We start from the raw sequence: 24,767 nt of genomic DNA, 5'->3' as shown, positions 1-24,767 counted from the left end.
CACTCTGAATGACCTTAATAGAGGTCATAACTTAGTGAAAACATTTGAAGATCTTGTTTTGGAATTTGATATCTCTATTAAGGACAGAAGAAAATACAACTCTCTTATGAATGGTATTTTAATTGATTGGTTCTACAGTCCCAAAACGGTTCAGGTGAATATTTTTGATAACATAGTTGCTACTTTGTTTGAAAATAGCAAAATTACCAAGTATTCTTACAATATTTTGAAAGCAAAGTACAGTCCTGTAAACACCGAACTATTTTGGATTGATGCCTTGAATCTTGAAGACGATATTGAATGGAATAAAATTCATGATAACAACTTTACTTGCAGTATTGAAACTCAGATGAGAGCATTTTACTTTAAAGTTTTTCATAGAGCTGTTTGTACCAATAAATTTCTTCATAAGATTGGTAGAACTGATTCTCCATTTTGTTGTTTTTGTAAAAAAAATGATGAGACCCTGGTACATTTGTTTTGTGAATGTGAAAAAATTACTTGTTTGTGGGATAGCTTGAGTGCCTTGATTGAAAGTAAAACCGGTGAGTGTTTTGGATTCTCAAATTTTCAGAAAATGTTTGGTTTGGATGTTGAAGAATCTGAGCACAAAAATGCCATCAACTTTCTTGTTTTATGTTTGAAATATTATATTCATAGATGCAAATTTCAAGATGTCAACCCTAGTTTTCAAGCTTACAAGAACATGGTGAAAGTTAAATTTGGCACAGAATATAAAATTGCGGAAAGCAAGGGAAAACTGGGTAACCATTTTAAGAAATTTTCCTTTGATCTTAGTTTTAATGGGATGCAATTTTCATTTATCATGGTGTGTTTTATATATTTTTCCCCCTTTTTTCAATTTTTTTTTTTTTTTTCTTGCCATGGTGGACCATGTTATTTGCACTGTGATATGGGAAAGTTTTCAGTGTTTTGTCTTGTCACTTGTCCTGCATGTTTGTGTGTGGGGTGTCTGGGGGGGATTTGTGTTTTGTGTAGAAAATCCCTGGTCTAATTTTTTGATGCACTCGTAACCAACATGAGTTGCTTGATCTTATTATGCATGTTGTATGGTGCTGATTCTGCCCACCCATGGCAGGGGGACCCAACAGTTGCCTTTGTGTTTTCATGCTTTTGCTGGGCTACCACTTCTTTTTCTGCTTGCCTTTTTCATCACTCTTGGTAGCGTAGCATTTGCTCTTTTTTTTTAAATAATTTTTTAACAGAGGTATTTTCTTGAAGAGATTCATCAGGATAGTTCGTGTAGATTAGCAATATAAAATTTCTTGAAACATATCCAGTACTCACATTTTTATGGAGCTACGACGTTTCGAGACCTGGTCTGGTCTCTTGATCACGTATGAGTGATTCCAGATGCACTGCTGGTGTTTCTAGATGATGGAGTGTTTCTAGATGTGCTCTGGATGATGTGGTCATAGGCGTGACTGAGATTGAAAGCGGCGCCCCGTCATTGTTCATAACTTTGTCCCTCTGCGTCTTATCCAAATGGCTTCTCTGATCCATCTGGGGGTATTTCTGGTCTTCCCGGTGAAGGATTTTAACTCCCTCCCAGTCTATGATATGGTTTGTTGTAGCTACGTGATCGCTGATAGCCGATTTGTGTTGGTCAGATACTGATGTAAGTCTGGTGGCTCTGGTATGGATTTTGCTGGAGAGCTTTTCGCTTCCGCGCAGTGTTCTTTTATGCGGGTGCCCAGCAGCCTTCCAGTTTCTCCGACATAAGTGAAATCACAATTTTGACAGTGAATTTCATAAACACAACCGGCTGTTTCTGTTGTCTGGCGTTTATCTTTGGGGTGAACAAGGGTTTTTCTCAAGGTGGTGTGTGGCTTCATAGCGGTGGAGAAGTTATGTTTGCGGAACACTCTTTGTAGTTTCTCTGAAACACCTTGGATGTAAGGTATCACCACCATGCCTTTAGATTTGCTATCGGAGTCAGTTTTCTTGTTGGTTTTCTTGGACTTAGTGGCTTGTTGTTGTTTGACTTTGTCGAAAGACCAGTCTGGGTAGTTGCACTTTCTTAACGCTTGCCGGATGTGTTCCTCCTCTTTCTTTCTGTCTTCTGGTTCAGTGACTATGTGTTGAGCTCTGTCCATTAGTGTCCTGACTACACTAAGCTTGTGTTGTAACGGATGATGTGAATTAAAGTTCAGATACTGGTCTGTGTGGGTGGGTTTCCTGTAGATGAGCAATTTTACTGAACCGTCTGGCTTACGAATGATGAGGGTGTCAAGAAAAGGGATCTGCTTGTTCCTTTCTGGCTCGTGTGTGAATTTGATGTTGCCTGTAGGATCTGTTTGATTGAGGTGTTCTGTCAATTTCTCTACGCTGCCCTCCTTGATGATTTCGAGGACGTCGTCAACGTATCTTTTCCACAGTATGGGGCGACAATCCATGGGGGCGGTGGCAATGGCTTGTTGTTCTAAGAATTCCATGCAGAATTCAGCAATTATGGCTGAAACTGGACTGCCCATTGCCGTGCCAAAACGTTGCCGATATATTTGGCCACGGAAGACGAAATATGTGGTAGTACAGAGGAATTTCAAAATCTCCATAAGGTCATCAACATTGAGGTTGGTACGTTTTTTAAGCGAGTGATCTGCTTCGAGTTTCTCCCGGATGATAATGAGTGTTTCTTCAATTGGGACATTTGTAAAGAGTGAGACCACGTCGTGAGAATTGAACATCTCGCCATCGTTTATCATGACCCCTGTCAGTTCCTCAGCAAGTTGTTGAGAGTTGTTGACATGGTGTTCTGTCTTTCCTATGAGAGGTGCGAGGATGTCAGCCATAGAACGAGATGTGGCATAGCCTATGGAGCCTGTGTAGTCGACTATGGGTCTCAATGGTGTGCCCGGTTTGTGTATTTTAGGTGTACAATACATTCTGGGGACACTTTCCGAAGTGGGATATAGGTGTTGGTAATCCTTCTGCGTGATCTTGTTCTCTTTTTTTGAGACGTGATAGAGTACGGATAAGGTCAGCTTTGTAAGATTTGGTTGGATCTTTTGAAAGCTTCTCGTATGTTTTGTCATCATCAAGCATGGTCTTAACTTTGCTTTCGTACTCTTCCTTGTCCAAGATGACACTCGCCCGGCCTTTGTCGCTAGGAAGAATCATGATAGATTCCACGGCTTTAAGATCTTTCATGGCCTTTAGTTCTTCTTTCGTTAAATTTGGTTTAGGTAACTGAGATGACCTGAGAGTGCCTATAACATCACCACGAAGTTGCTCGGCTTCTGATCTGGGTAAACGCGAGCATGCTGTCTCAGTTGTTTCAATGATATCGTCTACAGGAAGTGACTGTGGGCTGGGAGCAAAATTCATCCCCTTAGCGAGCAAGTTGGTCTGTGCATCGTTAAGCTTGTACTTACTTAGATTGACGACCCACTTTTTGAGTTGTGTTCCATTCAAATCCACATTATCTGTATTTTTGTTGAGTATGGTAGCACTGTTTTGAACCTTGGATTTCTCCGTGAGCCGTTCCAGTTTTTCTACTTGACGGCATTTCGCTGAGGTAAAAGTCTTCTCGCGGGATCTCTCGACGAGAGAAATTACTTGGTTGTTAATGTCGCTAGGTAACAGTGTTTCTAGGTCATGGATCCGTTCATCTTTTACCTTGTTGAGATGGTCGATTTTGTTGTTGATAACACGAATTCTTTCGCGTAATAATTGCTTTTGTGCATGGTTTATTATATCTCTAGCACGATTGGTATTGATGGGAGAGCGTAGCTTTAGACTGGGAGGAGTTAGATTTTCATCCTTGCATCGTAGTGAAAACACTAAATGGTTTCTGTGGCGCGCTATTCGGTTCTCAATGTTCTCGTAGTCACGGATTTTTCTGACCGCTGTTTGTCCAAAAGATTGTCTAACATTCTTGAAGAGATTCATCAGGATAGTTCGTGTAGATTAGCAATATAAAATTTCTTGAAACATATCCAGTACTCACATTTTTATGGAGCTACGACGTTTCGAGACCTGGTCTGGTCTCTTGATCACGTATGAGTGATTCCAGATGCACTGCTGGTGTTTCTAGATGATGGAGTGTTTCTAGATGTGCTCTGGATGATGTGCAAATCCTTCACCGGGAAGACCAGAAATACCCCAGATGGATCAGAGAAGCCATTTGGATAAGACGCAGAGGGGACAAAGTTATGAACAATGACGGGGGCGCCGCTTTCAATCTCAGTCACGCCTATGACCACATCATCCAGAGCACATCTAGAAACACTCCATCATCTAGAAACACCAGCAGTGCATCTGGAATCACTCATACGTGATCAAGAGACCAGACCAGGTCTCGAAACGTCGTAGCTCCATAAAAATGTGAGTACTGGATATGTTTCAAGAAATTTTATATTGCTAACAGAGGTATTGGTTGGGTCCTGTTGTCGTGGTGGGGCAATATTATTTAAATCTCATTGTCATAATCTGATTGTTTCTTTGCATCTATCTTGGTTACCGTAATTAAGTTGGGGTCTGGTGGACCATGTCTGTATGTTCTTTTTCCCTTCCACCAGGCCCAAGTACAGGTGAATAAAAATGGAAAAAAAAAAAAAAAAAAAATCACCACTTGTACGCGCCTCATTAGGAGATATTTGACTATTTCAGACGCTCGTTTCATCGCCAATATGAAAGACTTTTGCTTATAACTTGGCAACATGGTTAGTATATATTTCAATGCAAGACAATTTTTACGAGCCACTTACGTCTAGGCGTAAGTGCATATACACCAAACACAAGTCAATTGAAGCCGTACAATTTACCGCGAATTTAGGACCGTAAAATTTAGAATCTTCTTTTGTCTAGATTAGCACCCAACCGCACATCTCAAGGTTTTATGTTAAATATCAATATAACTTACCAAAACGAAAACTGAAATTCACGAGCTTCAAATTTTAAGTAACTAACAAAAGGCTAGAATAAAAGATTGGTCACACCTGGGAGACTACCACTTCAGAATAACAATGACTTACAAAAACTATTACGGATACGGAAACAGAAACTGAAAAGATAAAACGACGGTATATCTACTGCTAATACTGGTATTGATGAAGCAGCCATACTATATCTACTGCCGATATTGGTATTGATGAAGTAGCTATACTATATATCTACTGCTAATACTGGTATTAATGAAGCAGCTATACTATATCTTCAGCTGATACTGGTACTGATGAGGCAACTATACTATATCTACTGCTGGTACTGGTATTGATGAAGCAGGTATACTATATCTACTGCTAATACTGGTATTGATGAAGCAGCTATACTATGTCTACTGCTGATACTGGTACTGATGAAGCAGCCATACTAATACTGGTATTGATGAAGCAGCCATACTATATCTACTGCTGCCGATATTGGTATTGATGAAGTAGCTATACTATATCTACTGCTAATACTGGTATTAATGAAGCAGCTATACTATATCTTCAGCTGATACTGGTATTGATGAGGCAACTATACTATATCTACTGCTGGTACTGGCAGGGGCGTAGCCAGCTTTCTTGGTCAGGGGGGGCAAAATAAAATTTTTGGGGCACAGACGAAAAAAATTGCAGTTGCATCATATAATACATAGAAACTGTATGTCTTCGAGCTTCCTGAAAAGGGCCTTATTGGGATGATTTACACGCGTAGCGCGAAAAAAATGGTATTTTACACCATTTTCGCCCATTATCCGGCTAAAAAGGGCTTTATTGCTAGAATGTGTGCGCGTAGCGCGGAAAAAATGTGTATTTTACACTATTTTGGCCCTGAATTTTGCTAGAAAAGGGCCCCCTTGCCCTTTTTCTTTTCCTTTGCCCTCCTGATTTTCTCTTTCATTTTTTGTCAGAGGGGCACTTTTTCTTTCATTTTTTTTGTCAGGGGGGGGCCCCCTGCCCCCCCGCTGGCTACGCTACTGGGTACTGGTATTGATGAAGCAGCTATACTATATCTACTGCTAATACTGGTATTGATGAAGTAGCTATACTATGTCTACTGCTGATACTGGTGCTGATGAAGCAGCCATACTAATACTGGTATTGATGAAGCAGCTATACTATGTCTACTGCTGATACTGGTACGTATTGATGACGCAGCTATACTATATCTAATAATAATAATAATAATAAAATGCATTTATAAAGCGCATAAAACTAAAAGGTCACTATGCGCTGAACAACTTAATTACACTTAACTTACACTACAAAAAGCATGAAAGAGCAAAATATACTGCTGATACTGGTATTGATGAAGCAGCCATCACTATATCTACTGCTGATACTGGTATTGATGAAGCAGCCATACTATATCTACTGCTGATACTGGTACTGATGAAGCAGCCATACTATATCTACTGCTGATGCTGGTATTGATGAAGTAGCTATACTATATCTACTGCTGATACTGGTATTGATGAAGTAGCTATACCATATCTATACTGCTGATACTGGTATTGATGAAGCAGCCATCACTATATCTACTGCTGATACTGGTATTGATGAAGCAGTCATACTATATCTACTGCTGATACTGGTACTGATGATTGATGAAGCAGCCATACTATATCTACTGCTGATACTGGTATTGATGAAGTAGCTATACTATATCTACTGCTGATGCTGGTATTGATGAAGTAGCTATACTATATCTACTGCTGATACTGGTAGTGATGAAGCAGCTATACTATATCTACTGCTGATGCTGGTATTGATGAAGTAGCTATACTATATCTACTGCTGGTATTGATGAAGAAGCTATACTTTATCTACTGCTAATACTGGTTTTGATGAAGCAGCCATACAATATATATATCTACTGCTGGTAATGGTATTGATGAAGTAGCTATACTATATCTACTGCTGATACTGGTATTGATGAAGCAGCTATACTATATCTTCTGCTGATACTGGTATTGATGAAGTAGCTATACTATATCTACTGCTGATACTGGTATTGATGAAGTAGCTATACTATATCTACTGCTAATACTGGTATTGATGAAGCAGCTATACTAAACTAAGCTATACATATCTTAAAATCTCCATAAAAATGAACAAAAATTGCACACAGGATTACTTCAATACTCTACTCTAAACACTGGTCAGTAACCAAACAGTTGTCCAACTGACACAACAGCAATATGCACTGACATGGAACAATCTTCCTGGACCACATTAACAGCCCAACAGACTTCTCTGGCTGGGTTCCAATTATTCGCCTTTGAATGTGGTCCCGGAAGCTGTTCCGTGTCAGTGCATTTTACTGTTGTGTCAGTTGGACAACTGCTTGGTTACTGACATGTGTTTAGAGTAGAGTATTGAAGTAATCCTGTGTAATTTTGTTCATGTACAGGCGAATAATTGAATACCCTCGTAGTGTCAAAAATGAATTGATTCAGAGGTCACAATTAGAAAATGACCTAACGTGGTTGAAATGACTATATTCAGGGGTCCTGATATCAGAGAAAATGACCCCGGAACGTGTGTCAAAAAATGATCATATTTGGGGTCATTTAAATATGACCATTTAGGGGTCAATTAAACATGATGTCAAGCAACAGGAAATCAGCTCGACTGTGGTTGAATTAACCACGAATAGGGTTAAATAAAACTGACCCCGCTGATATTTTGACCCCGTCGTTTTAAGTGTGTACTGTATTGATGAAGCAGTTATATCTACTGCTGATATTGGTATTGATGAAACAGCTATAATGCAATGATGACTGACTGACTGACTGTATAGGCCTAACTATTGATGAAGTTGCTATCTACAACAATTCTTATCACTACTTATACCAGTATTGACGAATACACTATCAATAGTGGGTTTTTAGCGGGTTCGTCGTCGGACAAGTTTGAACTGCCAAGATTTCGTCAGGAGTAGCTCTGACTTATTCACTACAAAGTACCTAAGAATGAGACATGTAGGCCGCCCCTCGCCTAGTGATGGCTCTAAAAAGAGCCGTTCACTGACTGTCTCTTGTCAACAGAGAACAAGCAGGCCTCGCACCTAGAAAGAAAAAGAAAGAAAGAAAGAAAGAAAGAAAGAAAGAAAAGAAAAGAAAAGAAAAGAAAAGAAAAGAAAAGAAAAGAAAAGAAAAGAAAAGAAAAGAAAAGAAAAGAAAAGAAAAGAAAAGAAAAGAAAAGAAAGAAAGAAAGAAAGAAAGAAAGAAAGAAAGAAAAAGAAAGAAAGAAAGAAAGAAAGAAAGAAAGAAAGAAAGAAAGAAAGAAAGAAAGAAAGAAAGAAAGAAAGAAAGAAAGAAAGAAAGAAAGAGTAATAATTTTATACAATAAAAAGAAAAAACAAGACAAAGGCAAGGAAAGAAGTCAGTGTATGAAGAAAGAATGATTGCTAGTATTAGTAATAATGTTCTCTGTCCCTGGACTTAGTGACTGTGTGGATATAGCAGCTCTATGCTTTGTTACCCATAAACGCCCTCACTTTGTGCATAATTTATTGTCTAAAATGAAAATATCCGTTTTAAGTTTGATAAAGTTGGTTTCCTTTCAGCAGCAGCAGGTTGTCTTAGTCAGACGCTCAAGTATAACTCCTCAATTTCCTGCTCATTTCAGGTCATTTTAAATAAGAGCTTCATATAGCAGTTGTATATAATACAAAGGACTATACAGTTGTAGGAGTGTTTGTAGAATTTTGTCTTCACAATGTTGTTATATTCTATTTTATTTTTGTTTGTTGGCTGTGCTTTGGGATGTCACCCAACAGCGAGTCCACCAGGAGAAGCACCTCGCTTTGAAGTCCACCATGGTGAGTTGGATTTGTAAAATATTTCGATTTTGTATTAATTTTGATTTGTATACATTATTATATCAAAAATATTAGAACAATAATAATTATGTCAAAGTCGCACAGCATACAAAGAACTCAACAATCTTGTTATAAAACATGTGTCTTTAGTGCATTCTTAAAAACACATTTTTACATATCTTTGAACAAGTTCATTTGGAATGTTAGATTTAACTGTTAACATTGTTAGAATATTTTGCAAAGTTTTCAGAAATGTCTTTGGAATGTTAAAATGCAAAAAAATGTTGAAAACGTTTTGTGTTTGTTTGCTGCGTCCAGCAAACACGAAAATAGTTTTAAAACGTAATAAACGAGTTAAAAACGCTTTAATAACATTTAAATTTCGGGTAACATTAAGGTCACGAAAACGTTCTTAAAATGTTTTCTTTGAAAAACCACTACAACAACGTGTTATTGTAAAATATTTTTGGCAAACATTTTGAAAAATATTTGGTGTTACAATGTTTTGCAGCAAGTTTTCGACAATGTTTTTGAATGTTATATTAAAACGTTTTATACCTTATATAACCCAACATGTAAACGTTTCCCTCAAAACGTCTTGTGTTTATTTGCTGAGTACTGTATTGATAATCTTATTATTTTCACGTTTGACAGACCCTATTGCTGATATCTGGCTAGGTGAGCTTGAATTCGTCAACCTGTTCTGTGGAACCGGTAGAATCATGCCTTCAATCTTCACCAATACTCTGGACACTGTAGGCCAAGCGATCGGTGGTCTTTTCCGTCGATCAGCCAACCCAGCTGAAGTCAATCCAGCGGATCTTACTCCAGAGGAATTAAATAGATACAAGCTTGATCACTCATTGCTGTATTTCCGTGGACGCTCATATGAATGGGGTGCAGGTGAGTCAACAGTATTTTAATAATTAGGCTTATTAGTCGTATAAAATAGGCCCTATATACTATATAAATACATAAATTAATGGGTTAACTTGGTTGCTCATGTTTTATTTACCAGTGCCAATAATGAATCTCAATCTTTAACAAGATATGCATAACAACACTACTCCAGGTCTACTACGGAATAACACGTGCCCGTTCGGAGTAAAATCCCCCATTTTGTAATGTGTGCTTATAACCTCTACATTACGGTAGTTGTTGATATGCACCTAATTTGAAAGCGGTGGCGTTGCAAGGAAGGTGGGAATGTGATACAAGACTTGACTATATAAGGTCAGGATGAAGACATTTTAGGTTTAGGTTTAGGCAGGGTCAACCCAAATTTTCGTCCCCATTTGTCAATTTTTGTCCCATTTTCAGTCATTTTAATGACACTTTACTTTTTTGCCATTTCCCTTTTATCCCTGAAAAATTACTGAGGGGGCTTCCCCCCCCCCACCACTGGGTTTAGGATAACATGACAATTGGCATGATTATGTGTGGAAACCCCGAAGTTGCCTCAACATATGTTTGAATCTTGTTACAAGTCATTGTGAAAGGAAGATGAATGAAACAAATATCTTTCTTCTGTCTTTTCTTCAGGTATGTTCATGAGAAGTTTTATCAATGGTACAATAAACCGTAACCCAGTGAACTGTGGATCTGGTATTACATGGACTCTTCAAGGAAGAAGTAACTGCACCGTGGATCAAGCTATGCAGATGGCACACTCCTATCACAGAGCATTCGGAGAGTATGCATTACTTCTCAACAACTGCCATATTTTCGTTGAAAGATTTATAGAAAAACTAATAAATGGACACTGTGAACCTTTCCCTGCTGCAACCCCCCTTTAAACCTGGAATAAATCTGGGGGAGATGGTCTTGGTATAATAAATTGAAATCAAAATCACTTCAAGGTATTCATCAGTAATTCACTAAAATCAGAAAGTCATCAAAAATCAGATTTTGTAAAGAGAACGGGTGTGTTAATATACCCTGCAAGTGACAAGACCCAAAACAACATAATAAGGGTAAAATGTCACATTTTGGTCTATATAATGTTTGGGGAGTTTGCCCATACAGAAAGTTATAGCTACAGACACTTTTAACTGAACAGAACTTTATATTTATAAACACTTCTGATTTCTATGTATTTTCATATGAAATAAATACACATCATGACAATCTTATTGACTTATCCTTCACTTTTTAAGCTATTCCTAAAAATTTCTGTGCTTTTGTTGGGATCACTGATCGTGCCTTTAATTTAAAATTATATTTGCAGAAAAATGGGAAGAATGCAATTTCTGGAAGGCTCACAACTTGCTATATAAAATAGACAAGACATGTGTCAAATATGCCGATTAGCTTGAAAATCCTACACAAAATGGCATATTAAAATCACACTTTTGCCTGTGAAAATTTGTTAAAACCCACGGAAATGTTGTAAAATCATAACTTATTTCTGTAACAGGTTTGCTAATTAAGGTAGGAAGTCAGTGTCAGTTGTAGTACCGTATATTTGGGTTCTTACAAAGGGCTATTTTCACTGTTGTTTAGTCCCAGTCTCTTTCAGCAGGCTTGCCAAACTCTATTCCAAGATCCCCTTTCCCCTTGGACTAATATTCATTCCCGGGTATTCATTCCAAGTAAAGCTGGGAACAACTAATATTATGCACATACAATGCCTGCATACAATGTGACATGAATGCACTGTCAACGCACAAAATGGGTAGCCTAAACATGCGTATTGATGCCAATAGCATGACGTCAAAATTATATGAACAAACTTATCCATGAAAGTATTTAGTTCTATTAAATCTCACTATTATATTCCGGCTATTACCAACAAGTTGCAACACAAAGTAAAACACTTTTCAAATGCTATTATAACTAGGTAATGTTTAACCAACAGCGGGCCAACTCCCAGAAACTTATAATTTTTCACAAGGTCATATCTTAAAATCCTCTCCATAAAAATGAACAAAAATCACACACAGGATAACTTCAATACTCTACTCTAAACACATGTCAGTAACCAAGCAGTTGTCCAACTGACACAACAGCAATATGTACTGACATGGAACACCTTCCTGGAACAAAATTCACATCCCAACAGATTTCTTTTGTTGTGTTCCAATTATTCGCCTGTACATGAACAAAAATCACACACAAGATAACTTCAATTCTCTACTCTAAACACGATGTCAGTAACCAAGCAGTTGTTCAACTGACACAACAGCAAAATGCACTCACACGGAACAGCTTCCGGGGCCACATTCACAGGCGAATAATTGGAACCCAACAAAAGAAATCTGTTGGGATGTGAATTTTGGTCCAGAAAGGTGTTCCATGTCAGTGCATTTTGCTGTTGTGTCAGTTGGACAACTGCCTGGTTACTGACATGTGTTTAGAGTAGAGTATTGAAGTTATCTTGTGTGTGATTTTTGTTCATGTACAGGCGAATAATAATTGAAGTTTCTTTTTGAGGCCAGTTTATGAACAGCTCAACTATTTGGAAACATTTGTTGTGTTCATTTTCAATGGAATGATTTCTACCCAACAGTTTAGTTGGCCCAATGTTTGGTCAAATTTACCAAGCATTACAGCAGTGTTTATACAATTATCTGCATATTCTAGTGCTCACTGCTTAAAAAAAAATTAATAGTCTAAAACATGAAAGCAATTTTATATTTTTGTAAATGTGTACATTAAGAAAGTTGATCCATATGTATACCTATTTTATTTTTTATTTTTTGCAATAATGATTCAGTGTGGGGTATTTTTTCATGCTTTCTAATATTATTTTTAAAGGATGTAATGTACAAAGATAAATAAACATTTTGCTTTTGGTAATTTAATCACATGATCTTGTCACATCCCTTTCTTTCTTGTAACACATATTTGATAATTTACCTTAAAAATAATGCTGTATTATACACTCCTCAAAAGAATTAAAGGATCAGTTGAATATAATCAGCATTTTTGAAAACATTGGATATGATGATAATATTATTATTGATAATAAAAATGGAAGCCAAAATTTCGATTTTGAAGCCATTTTTCAAACGTTACCACGGTTAAGGTCAAGTCACATATTGGGGTGGGTTTGTGTATGTGACATTTGTGTGGGTCTATACGTCACATTAGTGGGTATAAGATGCCCTCAATGTTACCCTGGGGTGGGGAAAGTCATTAATGTAACCGTACAAAAGATGACCACCCGGCCCCTCCTTGTTTCTCCGAGGGTAGGGGTCTTAATCGTGATCATTAAATGGTACAGAATGACAGAACATATAGAGAATTCATTTATACGTTACGTTGCACTATCAATGGAGCTCAATTATGACCCTACCCTCAGATATGTGAGGAGGGGGCCGAGAGATCATCTTTTGTGCGGTTACATTAATGACTTCCCCACCCCGGGGATACATTGAGGGCATCACATACCCACTAATGTGCCGTATAGACCTAAATACACATCACATACACACCCCCATCTCAATATGTCACTTGACCTTGACCGTGGTGATGTTTGAAAATGGCTTCAAAATCGAAATCCATTTTCCCGTGCCATTTTCCCCCCTCCCCTCAAGATGTGGGTTATAGCGGATATTTGTAATGAGTGAATTTTGTTTACAATTTAGGGAACAAGTTTTGTAATGAAAGATCAAGTACAATTATCAATAATATTATCATCATATCCTATATTTTCAAAAATGCTGATTATGTTCAACTGATCCTTTTATTCTTTTGAGGAGTGTACATGCAAAATTCGATGCACTTCTGTGACTAAAAAAAATGAAAACTTTAAGCAAAACCTTTCATGAGCCCACCACCTAACCAGGTTTTCTACCACATGCCTGTTTTACTTAGTAAAGGTCCCATTTCCATGGCAACTGTATAGGTTTCTTGTTGCTATCTCAGCATGACAAGATATATGTGTTTATAAAGCATTATTATCAACAGGTGTGTGCCAGTATAGTCCTATCATGGCTAGTGTTATTTCGATTCAGAAAATGAATTTCAATTTAATTCAGATTCAATTCTTACTTTATAAAATCATTTTGATGCAATTTCAATTCAATTCTTCTCTGGTTTAAATCATTTTGATTCAATTCCAATTCAATGCATTGAAATTAACTGCTAACCAATTTCAATTCCAATTCACAGCATTTGAATTCAATTTATATTCAAATTCAATTCTTATTACCAACACTGATACATTTGGCTAAAAGCAATTCTGAGAGGAAGTTTATTATATTTTCAGGTGAAAAGGCAGAATCAAAATACATGTTGTATGCATTTTCGATTTAATGCATTGATTTGAAATGAAAGAATAAAAACATTTCGATTCAATGCATTGAATTGAAATGAAAAAAAAACAAACATTTTGATTCAATTGACTGAATTGAAATGAAAAATGGCCAAAATCAAATTAAATTCCTATTCCAATGCATTGAAATAACATTCATTTCATCCCATCATGCATAATAACCTGTAAGGGACCGATCGTTATTTACGGCAGGGGGATGGGTGTTTTGGAAAAATATCGACAAAAATTTCGCGTTCCCCCTTCAAGCGTCCGCTCAAAATTTTCGCGTTCCCCCTTGTTTTCCCAATTTTCTCCATTTAAAATTTAACAATCCCCCCTCCTGGTTCAACTAAAAATGTCAGGTTCCCCACTAAAGACCCAAATAAAATTTCATGTTCCCCCTAAATTTTCCCATTCCCCCCTCTGTCATAAATAACGATCGCTCCCTAACTTTGCCTATTTGATTTGAGGTCTAAGCCCTTTGCACTTGATTCCGAGTTTCCTGTCTGCTTGCATTTGAAATTAATGCCTGTGTTTGAATTTATTATTTCCAAAATTAAAATTAGTTTGCAGTACTTTTTTTTTTACTCAGAATGCATTGAATTCTCATCACCCCGGGCTTATTACATACTAAAACCCACCTCTTCATTGGGTACATGGTATATACTGATCGGGATACTGATACTTGGACAAAGAATGAATAATGAAAAAGTTACCAGTTTACTTTATTGAGTATATGGGATAATTTAACAGAAAACTCGGTTTCATGTAATGCATCATGGGAAGATATGTAGTCTACTGTCGTCATAATGGTGACAAACTTTTTTTTTATAACGGTGATGAATTTGATGAAAGTCATGCCTTGATCTTTGCAAAACTTTATTAGTTTCAGTTAACTTTTCAAAACAAACATGAAGCAGCAACTGGACACCCCTGCATGACATCAAAATACACAAATCTTTTTTGATAACTTGGTTGATGAACCATTTTAAAATTACAAAAGCGCCTGCTACTACGATCTTTGTTTGAAATTGGTACATAATAAAGCATTAATGGTACATTGCAAAAACATTGTTTAGGAATTAAACACTTTCAAACTTGAATTGGATTGGTAAAGAGTTTAAAAGGTAAACACGTTTTGTGATTTAATGGCCAGTGTTTAAACATGTGATGCTTAGGTATTAGACTACAACGGCATATGTTTTGATTTAAACATGTTTACAAAATACATGATGTGTTTAGTGTTTAATTCCTTAACACTCAGTGTTTTTGAAGTGTACACAATATTGCATATATGGCTTGGCAACTAAAATAACAACATGGCGAATTCTCGCTATTCGCAATAAGGGCGCCGCCAGCGGTTTGCGATGTAATCGTGATGTATCATGGGAAAAGGTCGACATCAAGTCCGCATAATCTGAATATTACCATGCTATTACATAGGAACACGTGACAATATTTTTTTAGTTTGTCAAAATAAAGGTGTTACACGCGAATCGATACTCAATAATACTTAATAATGTGATTTGAAATGTGCACAATTAATTTTTTCTCTATCGATTTGCGTGTAATACCGTTATATTGACAAACTAAAAATATTGTCACGTGTTCCTATGTAATAGCATGGTAATATTCGTATTTCGCGGACTTTTATGTTGACCATTTCGATGATACATCACGATTTTCCCATGATACATCACGATTACATCGCAAACCGCTGGCGGCGCCCTTATTGCGAATAGCGAGAATTGTAAATACTCAGAAAAAACACATTCAAAATAGAAAACATTCAGTGTTTGTAAAGAAATTTATTGCATGTTTAGGCAAAAATATTCAAGGCTCTCAAAAATAACATACTGGGTACTAAAAACCCCATTTGTTTGATACACATTACACACATACCATGATTATAGTCATATGATCTAATATTATGACTGTTTTGTTAACCAAGCTCTTTATCAAAGGAAAGTTGGATTTCAGATCAGTTTCACCTAGTAATAATACCAATAAGTTAGTCATAAATTTTTGGTGTTAATATTATATGACTAATATACCCATTTAATGGTTATATAGATATGAAATGAAATCATTAAATATTTGCAACTGATCGTCTACATAAGTTATCATACAAATCCACATGTGTTTGAAAAAAATATATACAATGTCAAGTAGTACTAAAAATATAGTGTAGAAAAAGATGCAAAATGTCTGTACAATTTAAATAAAGCTGACGGGCAATAAATATATGTACAGTATGCTACACAGCTATAGCATTCTATTACAGGAGGGAAATTTTATACTCATTCCATAAACATTTTACAAACATTTAAGTAGATGGAAGAAATAATGCACAAACCCTGGACAAAACCAATACTTCTAAAACACAAAATCATGCTATTTCAGAAAGTGTTAAAACATATGAAACTTAAAATGCTCTTATTTGTTATGCCTGTATCATACATAATAAGCAATCACAAGGAGCGTTGTATGGTTTCATGACGTTGACCTATTTCTGTCACATGATCAGAAAAGCAATCGCCAATATATTAATAAACTTTTTAGTGACATCACTAGCCAGGGGAAGGGTATACAGGTGTACTCAGTGCCGTACGCTGTAGACCTTGCAGAAAATGCCGCCCTAAAGACCCACTTTTCTGTACCTGAGGCCCCATGAACTTCTTTTTCCATTCCAGAGACGATCTAAATTACAAATACAAAAACTACAAATTGACTGAAGTTAGCCTTAAGTTTGAGCTTCAAGCACTTACATCAGAGAAACGTTTGTAAATTTTCAAGTTCACCAAAAAGTGGCACTGAACAAAGCCCGCCCAATTTTAGTTCCGGAGACCCCACTTTATGTCCTGAAACTCTGGTCCTGCATTTTTGAAATCTTGGCGGCACTTGCCCCCCCCCCCAATTAGTTTGAGTGCCCCCTACCAGGCTCTCACAGTCCATACTAACTCTCTCAAAATCCCAAGTTAGAAATTATTTGTGACTCAAATCTTGCATAGCACAAACACACACACACCCCACACCTCAATGGTCGGGCATAAAAAAAGAGACACACACTGCACAATATCATGCAAAAAAGTACCCCTTTTCACAGTTAAGTGATAATCAGGATGTACCTAGTCACAGCTATGGCAGGAGGGGAAATTCTAATCTAGCTGGACTATTATGATACACTGCCAAAATGTCTACCTGTTGCTATGGCAACTCACTTCCTCAGGAATTTACTTAAAACAACATTTCTTTAAACTTTAATACTTACATTGATAAATATTAATTTACATGCAGCTAAATGATCATATCAACATAAAAAAATCACTCTTCAAGCTAAGAAAGTAAATTCACATAGCTTTCAAAAAGAAAAAGTGTGCCACTTAAGCAACAAAAATTAGAAATATTTCATACAGTGAGGCACTTCTTCCACTAGTCTTATTGTTAACAGCAGGCCCATAGCCATGATTTTTTGTGGAGTTTCCACATTGTGAATCTTTTTCCCAAAGAAATGAACTTATATGCAAAAGATGGACTTTACACCTGCTCCATTGAAAAAGTGGTCTCTTTGTTACTTTTTGTCTCTAATTTTGATGTTCTCTCTGATTTGGACCTTATTGAATGCAGCATTTTAAATATTTTACCCTGAAAAGTGGAAATTTTTGTCAGGGGGTGCATCTGCTACAAGCCTGTTCAACAGGTATTAGGTTAGCTTTTCATAGGAGACTTGGTCCCTTTAGCAACTGAACTACGTCTGTTATCACCCTTGGAGGATGCTTTCCCATCAGCCTTAACAGCGACTGAATTCCGCCTTCCATCTCCTTTAGCTGTTGAATTCCTCCTACTCCCACCATTGGTAGGCGTGACGGATCCATCAAGCTTTGGTGTTGTCATGATACTGACTCTCTTCTTCACTAGTTTGGGTTGGTAGCCACCACCGTTGCTAGGGGGAGGATGTGGACTGATGATGCCTTTTCTGTCTGTTTTGCTCTTATTTTTGCCTTTGGATTTTCCTGCAGTGTAAATAAAAAAAAAAAATATTATTTTTCATGTAACTTTTGATCATCACCTTCACCAATGTCATTTTAAGTGCAGTGTACTTTTCAGATACCACAATGAAAACATGATCAAGTTAAAAACTGGCAACTTCATAGGCATCACTAGGATCCAAAACATTCTCATCTATTAGTGCACAGTTCTTTAGCCCCAATACATTTGTACATTCATTGAATGACCTTTGAAACTTTGGGTACAAAAACTCATACTCTACAACTCGAGGTCAAATTTTGCACTATGATTGTTTAATTGAGGTTATTGGACAATGCCATTAGGATGAGGCTATTGTGGTCCATAATCCATGCAGTGCATAAAACCTTCTTGTGTTGATTATTCAATCAAATTCCATGTCAATCTAAGTTCATCATAAGATACCCAAACACAATGAAAACACAATTGAGTTTGAAAAGTGTCAACATTTATAGGCATGTAGATCGTTCAGACAACCTTAATGTGTAAGTTATTCAATCAAAACAAACTAATAATTAGTTATTCTATTATCTCAGGATATCCTTTTCTAAACTAAAAGTTTACATTAATGTCTGTGCATTAAGGTTGTGCTTAACCCTGGATTTATTGAAAGTGTTGGGTCTCATAACTGCTAAGACCCCATATGTTTTTGCACCAAGGCACTTGTCGTGCATGCTTTACTTTGATTTGGGGGTTAGCATTATACCATTTTTGGTTTTCTGTTTTTTTATCAAGTACTCAGTGGCATCTCTTATATATAATATATTTTTGGGTCTCTTTTTTGACAAAATTAGAATTTATGGGTATGTCGTCAAAATCCCAACCACACAACCAGCCCAAATTCAAAAAAACCCAACCAAAGTCTCACAAGTAGGTACCTTCAATAAGAATAACATTAACATGGAAGAAACACAGTTGTGTTATTATATCAGAAGTCACAACTACCCTAGACAACCTCAGCAGCATTCCAATTATCACAGTGGGACAGAAAGGAAATACAACAGGTTAAGAAACCTTTCTAAACAGGACTTCATGATGTATTTCCTGCTTAGTAATTGTTTCTCAGATTGTAAAGTAAAAGTCTTCAGGAAGGGGCATTGACTTTTGACCCTAACAAAGGGGAAGACGGCTGTCCTATTTGGTAAAATATTATATTGTACATATAAGAAAGGGCAGACTTTGTTAGTGTATTTGAAATAAAGTGTGTGTATACTTATGTTTATGGGTGAAGGGAGGGGATGTGGGTGAGGGTGTTTGTAGGGGTATGTGTGTGAGGGGAGGGTTGCATGTGTGTGTACCTGCACTGCATTGGTACTTTCAAGGATCTCAACATGTTCCAAGGACCTAAAGCCAGCCTGAGGTCCTTATTGCCAAAAATCCATGTATTAACTTTATGTGTGCTTATTTATGGAAATAGCTCTACAGGAGCACCATCGGGAAATTGAACCCGAGTTTAAAGTTTTTTTCATTGACAATTCATTTCCAATAAATGCCCCCCTCCTTTTGGAAAAATGCTACACCCCCTGGGCGTTTATTACAAACAATACGGTATATTTGGTTCTATTTTCCAACATTTTTAGCGATAATTTTGTTATGATAACAGCAAAAATCATGTTTTTTGTGTGTATGAAATAGGTTAATAAATGTGTATCACTTGTTGCTCGAAAAATATGCACTTGTACTAAGATGTTGATGCATCTAATGCACTCCCCTTGTGCATTAGACGCATTAACACCTCAGTGTATGTGCATTAATTTGTACAATTTCACTCCCAACAAGTGATACTAACTTATTATAATGTTATGTGTTCCTGAGAAATATGAACACAATGTAGGTTTATGGGTGGGTGGATTTGTTGCAAATACAAACTGACCTTCTTCACTTTTAGCAGACTTCTGATCACCGTTGCCATCTTTCTGCCTATCTGCTGCATCTGAAATAGCTGGAACAGAAAGAAAGAATTATATTGAAATTTAATGGGTAATGAAGATATCTATTGCATCATGTGCAATTAAAATTGGGATGTAGTAAGGGGAATGTTATTTTCTTCGGAAGGGGTCATGAATATGTTGGTGACCAAAGTCAATTTGACCCCCCATCGCAGGCTAAAAATCTTTACGACCCCGCCTATCTAGAGGTGAAAATTGTTATTACCCCCCTCCTGTCCGCACAGACTCAAGACAAATTATTCATTGGGGGGTGAACTAAGGCACAGAGTGCACAAAAACTTCTCATCGGAAGTGCAAAGAAAGTGCACAGAGCATGCAACAAATTTTGATCGTAAGTGTAAAAAACGCACTCAGAGGACACAAATTTTTTGATTATATAACTAAAGATTGGATTTTCCAATGTGTAACAAAGAAAAAGCGCAGTGATTTATAGTGCGCCACGCACAGGCACAATACCTAGACGTTGATCCACAAGCCTCAGCACACTTTACAACCTACCTGTCATGATACTTGAGGCTCTATCATCACCATTCAACAGTAGATTTTCCCTCTCGATAGCTTCTTGATACTCAGAAAATTTCCATTGGTATTTCTCTTGTCCTCTCATAGCCTCTGCATCCTCCTCCTCCTCTTCATCTTGTAGGATGTCAGCAAACATACTACCAATGCCTATGCTTTGTCTGCGTTGAACACGGGCTGCAAAGTCTCCTGTACCGTCCATGGTACCTGCATAGCCTGACAGTGCTGCTTGTTGAGCTAGTCTTTTAGCTTCCTAGAATACACATATATCATAATGACTTGTATTGATAACATTGTTTGGGTGAAGATTTAAGACTCCTAATTAGAATTCAGAGGGAATTTGCCAGAGAAAATATTTAAAGAAATCTTCCTTATTGCTACTGAAGAATGAACAATTTATGTTGAAAAATTATCCTATTTTGAATAATGGCATTTTATTTTATGGTGACCTGTGGTATAAAATTAATAATGTTTTTCTTGTGAAATGTTTTTGAAATTTGGATGCATGTTTGTTAAGGCCTTCATTTCATTTCATTTTATGCGATGTGGATCACTACTGCATAATGATCAGTGCTGTATACAAACACAAGCCCAAATTTAGCATAAGGTACGCCACCCAAGAGCTGAACTTGAATCTGTGAGTATGCACCGTTCTTGAAATAATCACAGCGTATATCACAGCTGTGGTATAACAGATTGCCATATACCACTCACCCTCTCTTCCTCTAGTCTTCTTTGTTCTTTCTCTTTTTTCTTCTGTTTCTGTCTTTTCTTTTCAAGATCTTCCAGCATCTTCTCTTCCTCCAAACCATTCCGATATTTCTGGAAATCATTCCATTGCTGGAACAACACTCGGAATACAGTGATCTGTGGGTGAAGGAGAAATTTACATATTACATGTGTTAACCTGTTTGTGCTCCAACAGTAATATCCACTTAGATATCTTTATATTGGCAGAATGGACAAACGTACATGATCTTATTTATCCCCCTTTACATCTTTCCTTTCTTCCTTCACAAGTTTAGGCTAAAAAAATTGTTATGTCTCAAAGCCAACGTGCACATTCGTTTTTTCTTAGCGCATCCATGTCAGCTGAAACATCAAATTCATTTTTTATTTTACCTTTTATTATAATAGTTTTTTTGCCGTAAAATCATGAAATTCTGTGACAAATTTGGAAGAAAAGTTAGTTGATTAGATACTTGCATTGTTTAAGTATAAAACAATTGATATTTGTACTTCAATTGTGTAAATCAACCACAATTTTATGCTGTGTACTTTTGAGCACTCGAAAATGACATCTTAATTCAAAATTTAGTTATAAAAAAATCTTTAAAAAAAATGCACCTCTGCCCACCACCTGCTTGGGCATGTCTAAAAATGCACAGAAAAGATCACAAAATCTGTTTTTGAAAAGGAACAGGGTTTCATCTACTGAAAGTCATGGAAATTAATTATGTAAAATTCATGGACTTATCATTTGGTCATGGCGATTCCAAAGTCAAAAGTGGTGGAATTTGATTATGGTCACAGAAATTTCAGTAATAAATGTTAAAAGTCATGAAAAAAATCATGCAATTGTTTTCCAAAAATAAAGTTAGACTGTAAACTTATTTTGTCTTACCTGTGCTTCCCTGAAGACATAAGGTCCCATTTCTCTTGACGGTTTATCTACTATCTTATCAGCTTGTTCAGGTGTGATGTCTATATGTAGATGAGGAGGAATCTCAGAATTAATGAAACATCTCAAGATAGCTTGGATCTTCTGATGGATGAAGATATCGTCTGTGTGGTTGTGGTACATATTCTGAAAATATACAAGCAGAAATTGGCTGTGAGACATTTATGAGAGAATAAAACCATTACATGCTCAATTCGCTGCCATGAGCTGTTGTGGCGTGTGGTGGTGAACTCTGACATTAAATCATGTGAGCACTTGTTCGGACCCGACCGGTTTTGATTTTTCTCATTTATTATAGTGTCAGTTTGCCTGACCTTCTCTTCTTCATTTAAGCAATGCCATTTTAAACATGTGTTGTTGTTTTTTTAATTAAAGAAATCCAGAAAAATAATTTCAATCAAAAGTGTAAATATTTACCATCAGAGGTACACTGTGAAATCACTGAAAATCAATCTTACTGTGCAACAGATTGAGCATGAATGTGTGATTTCATTTATATTTCACCTTAAAACTTGAAAAAAAAAACCCAATTGAGATATGAGATATAAATCTTGTATCTTTTTGTGTGTGCCATTTTATGTGTGTCCTTATAGCTCTAACAACATTATGTGGGAATGATATACACTGTTAGTGTGTAATTATGAGGAATGATATTGATGTAGATGGTTCCATGTTTATGGTTGGGGGTCTGAATACAACTTTGCATAATAACTTAGAAATAAAGGTTATCTGCTTACTCGCTGATGGCTCTGAAAAGAGCTGCCCATAGCCAAGTAGAAGACAACGGATGAGCATAACAGGTAGTGCTGTAATCGATAAGCTTTCTGGGTATCGATATGTCGGGAGGCAAACATCCGACATGTCGATACTATTATCGATACTCACGCAGTTTGAAACACGGATTTGAGTTTACCAATTTTATTATCAGTAAGTTCCAGAAACAAGTTAACAACAAGTGTATTGAAGCCTAACAGCTAAAACTACATGGATCATGCATCAAACAAACGAAAGTGGTATTGCAAATCCGCAATTTTACATGACTTTGGCAATGTGTGCCATGTCGTATGTGTATCGATACTGACATTGAGTGTTTCGACATGTCGGAAGTCTATGTATTTTCCGACTATCGATACTTACGACAATCGATTACAGCACTAATAACAGGTACTTGGCTTTGAAAAAGTGTGAAGTATTTCTTTATTTTACCAAAAGACAAAATTGCTTAAAATTTGCAATCAGAAAATCACACCAACACATTATTTGCACAGCTTGGTTGGATTCCAACATACACAACAAGTTGTACATGCATTTACCTCATGTTGCCAACTCCACTAACAATGCATTTAAGACATTTATTAAATACAAATCAAAACAACTGGCAACTGGAACCTTTCCAAGCCAGTTAACCAAATCTTCATACTAGACATATAAATCTGCATAGTAGACAGACAATCAGGGGAGTTGTGAGTGACATACAATGCTGCATTTCCAAAAAGTGGACATTTTTCCTAAGTAAATGTGCTTACATGCAAATAGAGGACTTGAGGAATAGAGGAATTGACATTTTTTGGTTTAACATAAAAAAGATCCCTTTTGTAATTTTTCTTTACAAGTTTCCCCCTTAAAAGTGAACCCTTAAAAGTGGACCTATGAAGGGGCTCATGGAATGGCTACAGGTCTGCAACTGATTCATTTTTGTTGGGGTAAATTAGAATTATTTTATAGGCTTAAATATAAATTACAGCAGTAATACACTAATATAAAAGTAAAACACTGATTACATTAAAGGAGTCTAAGTATGCAACTTGAAAGAAAAGAGAAAGAAACATGGACCCTTCACAATGTTGATAAGGATTTAAGAACCCCAAAATTAAATATGTTTTGGAGGTTTCTGTTATGTATGATTTGTTTTTGAAAACTGAAGAATAAAAGTTTTTGTGTACTTTTTAAGGTTATTAATTATTTTTAACTGTTGTGATTTGGTACTTCACAGCATCTTACGAATGGTAGTGAGCTTTGGCAAAAACTGCATTGCTCAATTCATAGCGAGCATGTAGAAGAATTAAAATATCACAGATATACTTTTATAGGTGCTGCGGTTCTTGAGTTACGTTGTAAAGAGGGCTGAAACAACAACACTTTTGTAAAACGTACATAACTCATTAACTACAATAAATTAAGCAAGTTTACAAAGTATACGATTTGTAGAATGAACTTTTGCAAAACATCTAGGTGTTAATTTTCAATAATATATTGATCTAGATAATGTCAATCGATTTTTTAGGTTGCTTCGACCAACAATGCCTCGTCTACCCTTAAGTGATCATGAATGGAGTAAATAAGATTATATGACTGAGGGTGAGATACAAAAATGCGATCACCAGATAACACAAGATCTAATTTGTGTGGCATGTCTTGTAAAGTGCACAGTTCACATCCCTTCCTTCCGCTGAAGTTTTTAGGCCAAATCAGCTGGTAGGCAATTACTTGGGGAAATCCCCCGTTTGGTACAAAGCTGAATTCATATCATATTACAAGTCACATGCACAGATTAAAGATA

At 36.6% G+C, this 24,767-nt stretch overlaps 2 protein-coding genes and 1 long non-coding RNA gene across 3 annotated transcripts in view; 2 read left to right on the top strand and 1 right to left on the bottom strand.

Annotated features, from left to right (window-relative positions):
* Positions 1 to 881: 881 nt before the first annotated feature.
* LOC140138090 (uncharacterized) lies at positions 882 to 4,584 on the top strand. The gene is made up of 2 exons (XR_011856941.1): positions 882 to 1,228; positions 4,393 to 4,584. It is a non-coding gene; the product is annotated as an uncharacterized lncRNA (long non-coding RNA).
* Positions 4,585 to 8,516: 3,932 nt separating this feature from the next.
* LOC140138089 (uncharacterized) lies at positions 8,517 to 12,578 on the top strand. Its single transcript, XM_072159965.1, has 3 exons — positions 8,517 to 8,775; positions 9,430 to 9,678; positions 10,318 to 12,578. The coding sequence occupies exons 1-3, from the start codon at positions 8,673 to 8,675 to the stop codon at positions 10,569 to 10,571; spliced, it is 606 nt and encodes a 201-aa protein (XP_072016066.1). The 5' UTR covers positions 8,517 to 8,672; the 3' UTR covers positions 10,572 to 12,578.
* Positions 12,579 to 16,406: 3,828 nt separating this feature from the next.
* LOC140138088 (regulator of G-protein signaling 22-like) overlaps positions 16,407 to 24,767 on the bottom strand; it is a 43,292-nt gene continuing 34,931 nt past the window's right edge. The window contains exons 19-23 of the mRNA XM_072159964.1: positions 22,151 to 22,333; positions 21,241 to 21,393; positions 20,506 to 20,779; positions 19,932 to 20,000; positions 16,407 to 18,045 (exon numbers count right to left, since the gene is read on the bottom strand). Of these exons, the coding sequence (XP_072016065.1) occupies positions 17,741 to 18,045; positions 19,932 to 20,000; positions 20,506 to 20,779; positions 21,241 to 21,393; positions 22,151 to 22,333 (984 nt within the window). The 3' untranslated portion in view covers positions 16,407 to 17,740. The remainder of the gene's footprint in view (positions 18,046 to 19,931; positions 20,001 to 20,505; positions 20,780 to 21,240; positions 21,394 to 22,150; positions 22,334 to 24,767) is intronic.

Source organism: Amphiura filiformis, chromosome 17 (genome assembly GCF_039555335.1).
Source record: "Amphiura filiformis chromosome 17, Afil_fr2py, whole genome shotgun sequence".
Lineage (NCBI taxonomy): Eukaryota > Metazoa > Echinodermata > Ophiuroidea > Amphilepidida > Amphiuridae > Amphiura > Amphiura filiformis.
The sequence above is the reverse complement of the archived record's forward strand: the minus strand, read 5'-3'. Positions and strand labels throughout refer to the sequence as shown.

Excerpts from the sequence above, each read along its gene's own strand:
- LOC140138089 (XM_072159965.1), top strand. The coding sequence starts at position 8,673 with ATGTTGTTATATTCTATTTTATTTTTGTTTGTTGGCTGTGCTTTGGGA. Across the intron at positions 8,776-9,429 it reads TCGCTTTGAAGTCCACCATG|ACCCTATTGCTGATATCTGG; the intron begins GTGAGTTGGATT and ends CACGTTTGACAG. Across the intron at positions 9,679-10,317 it reads CTCATATGAATGGGGTGCAG|GTATGTTCATGAGAAGTTTT; the intron begins GTGAGTCAACAG and ends TCTTTTCTTCAG.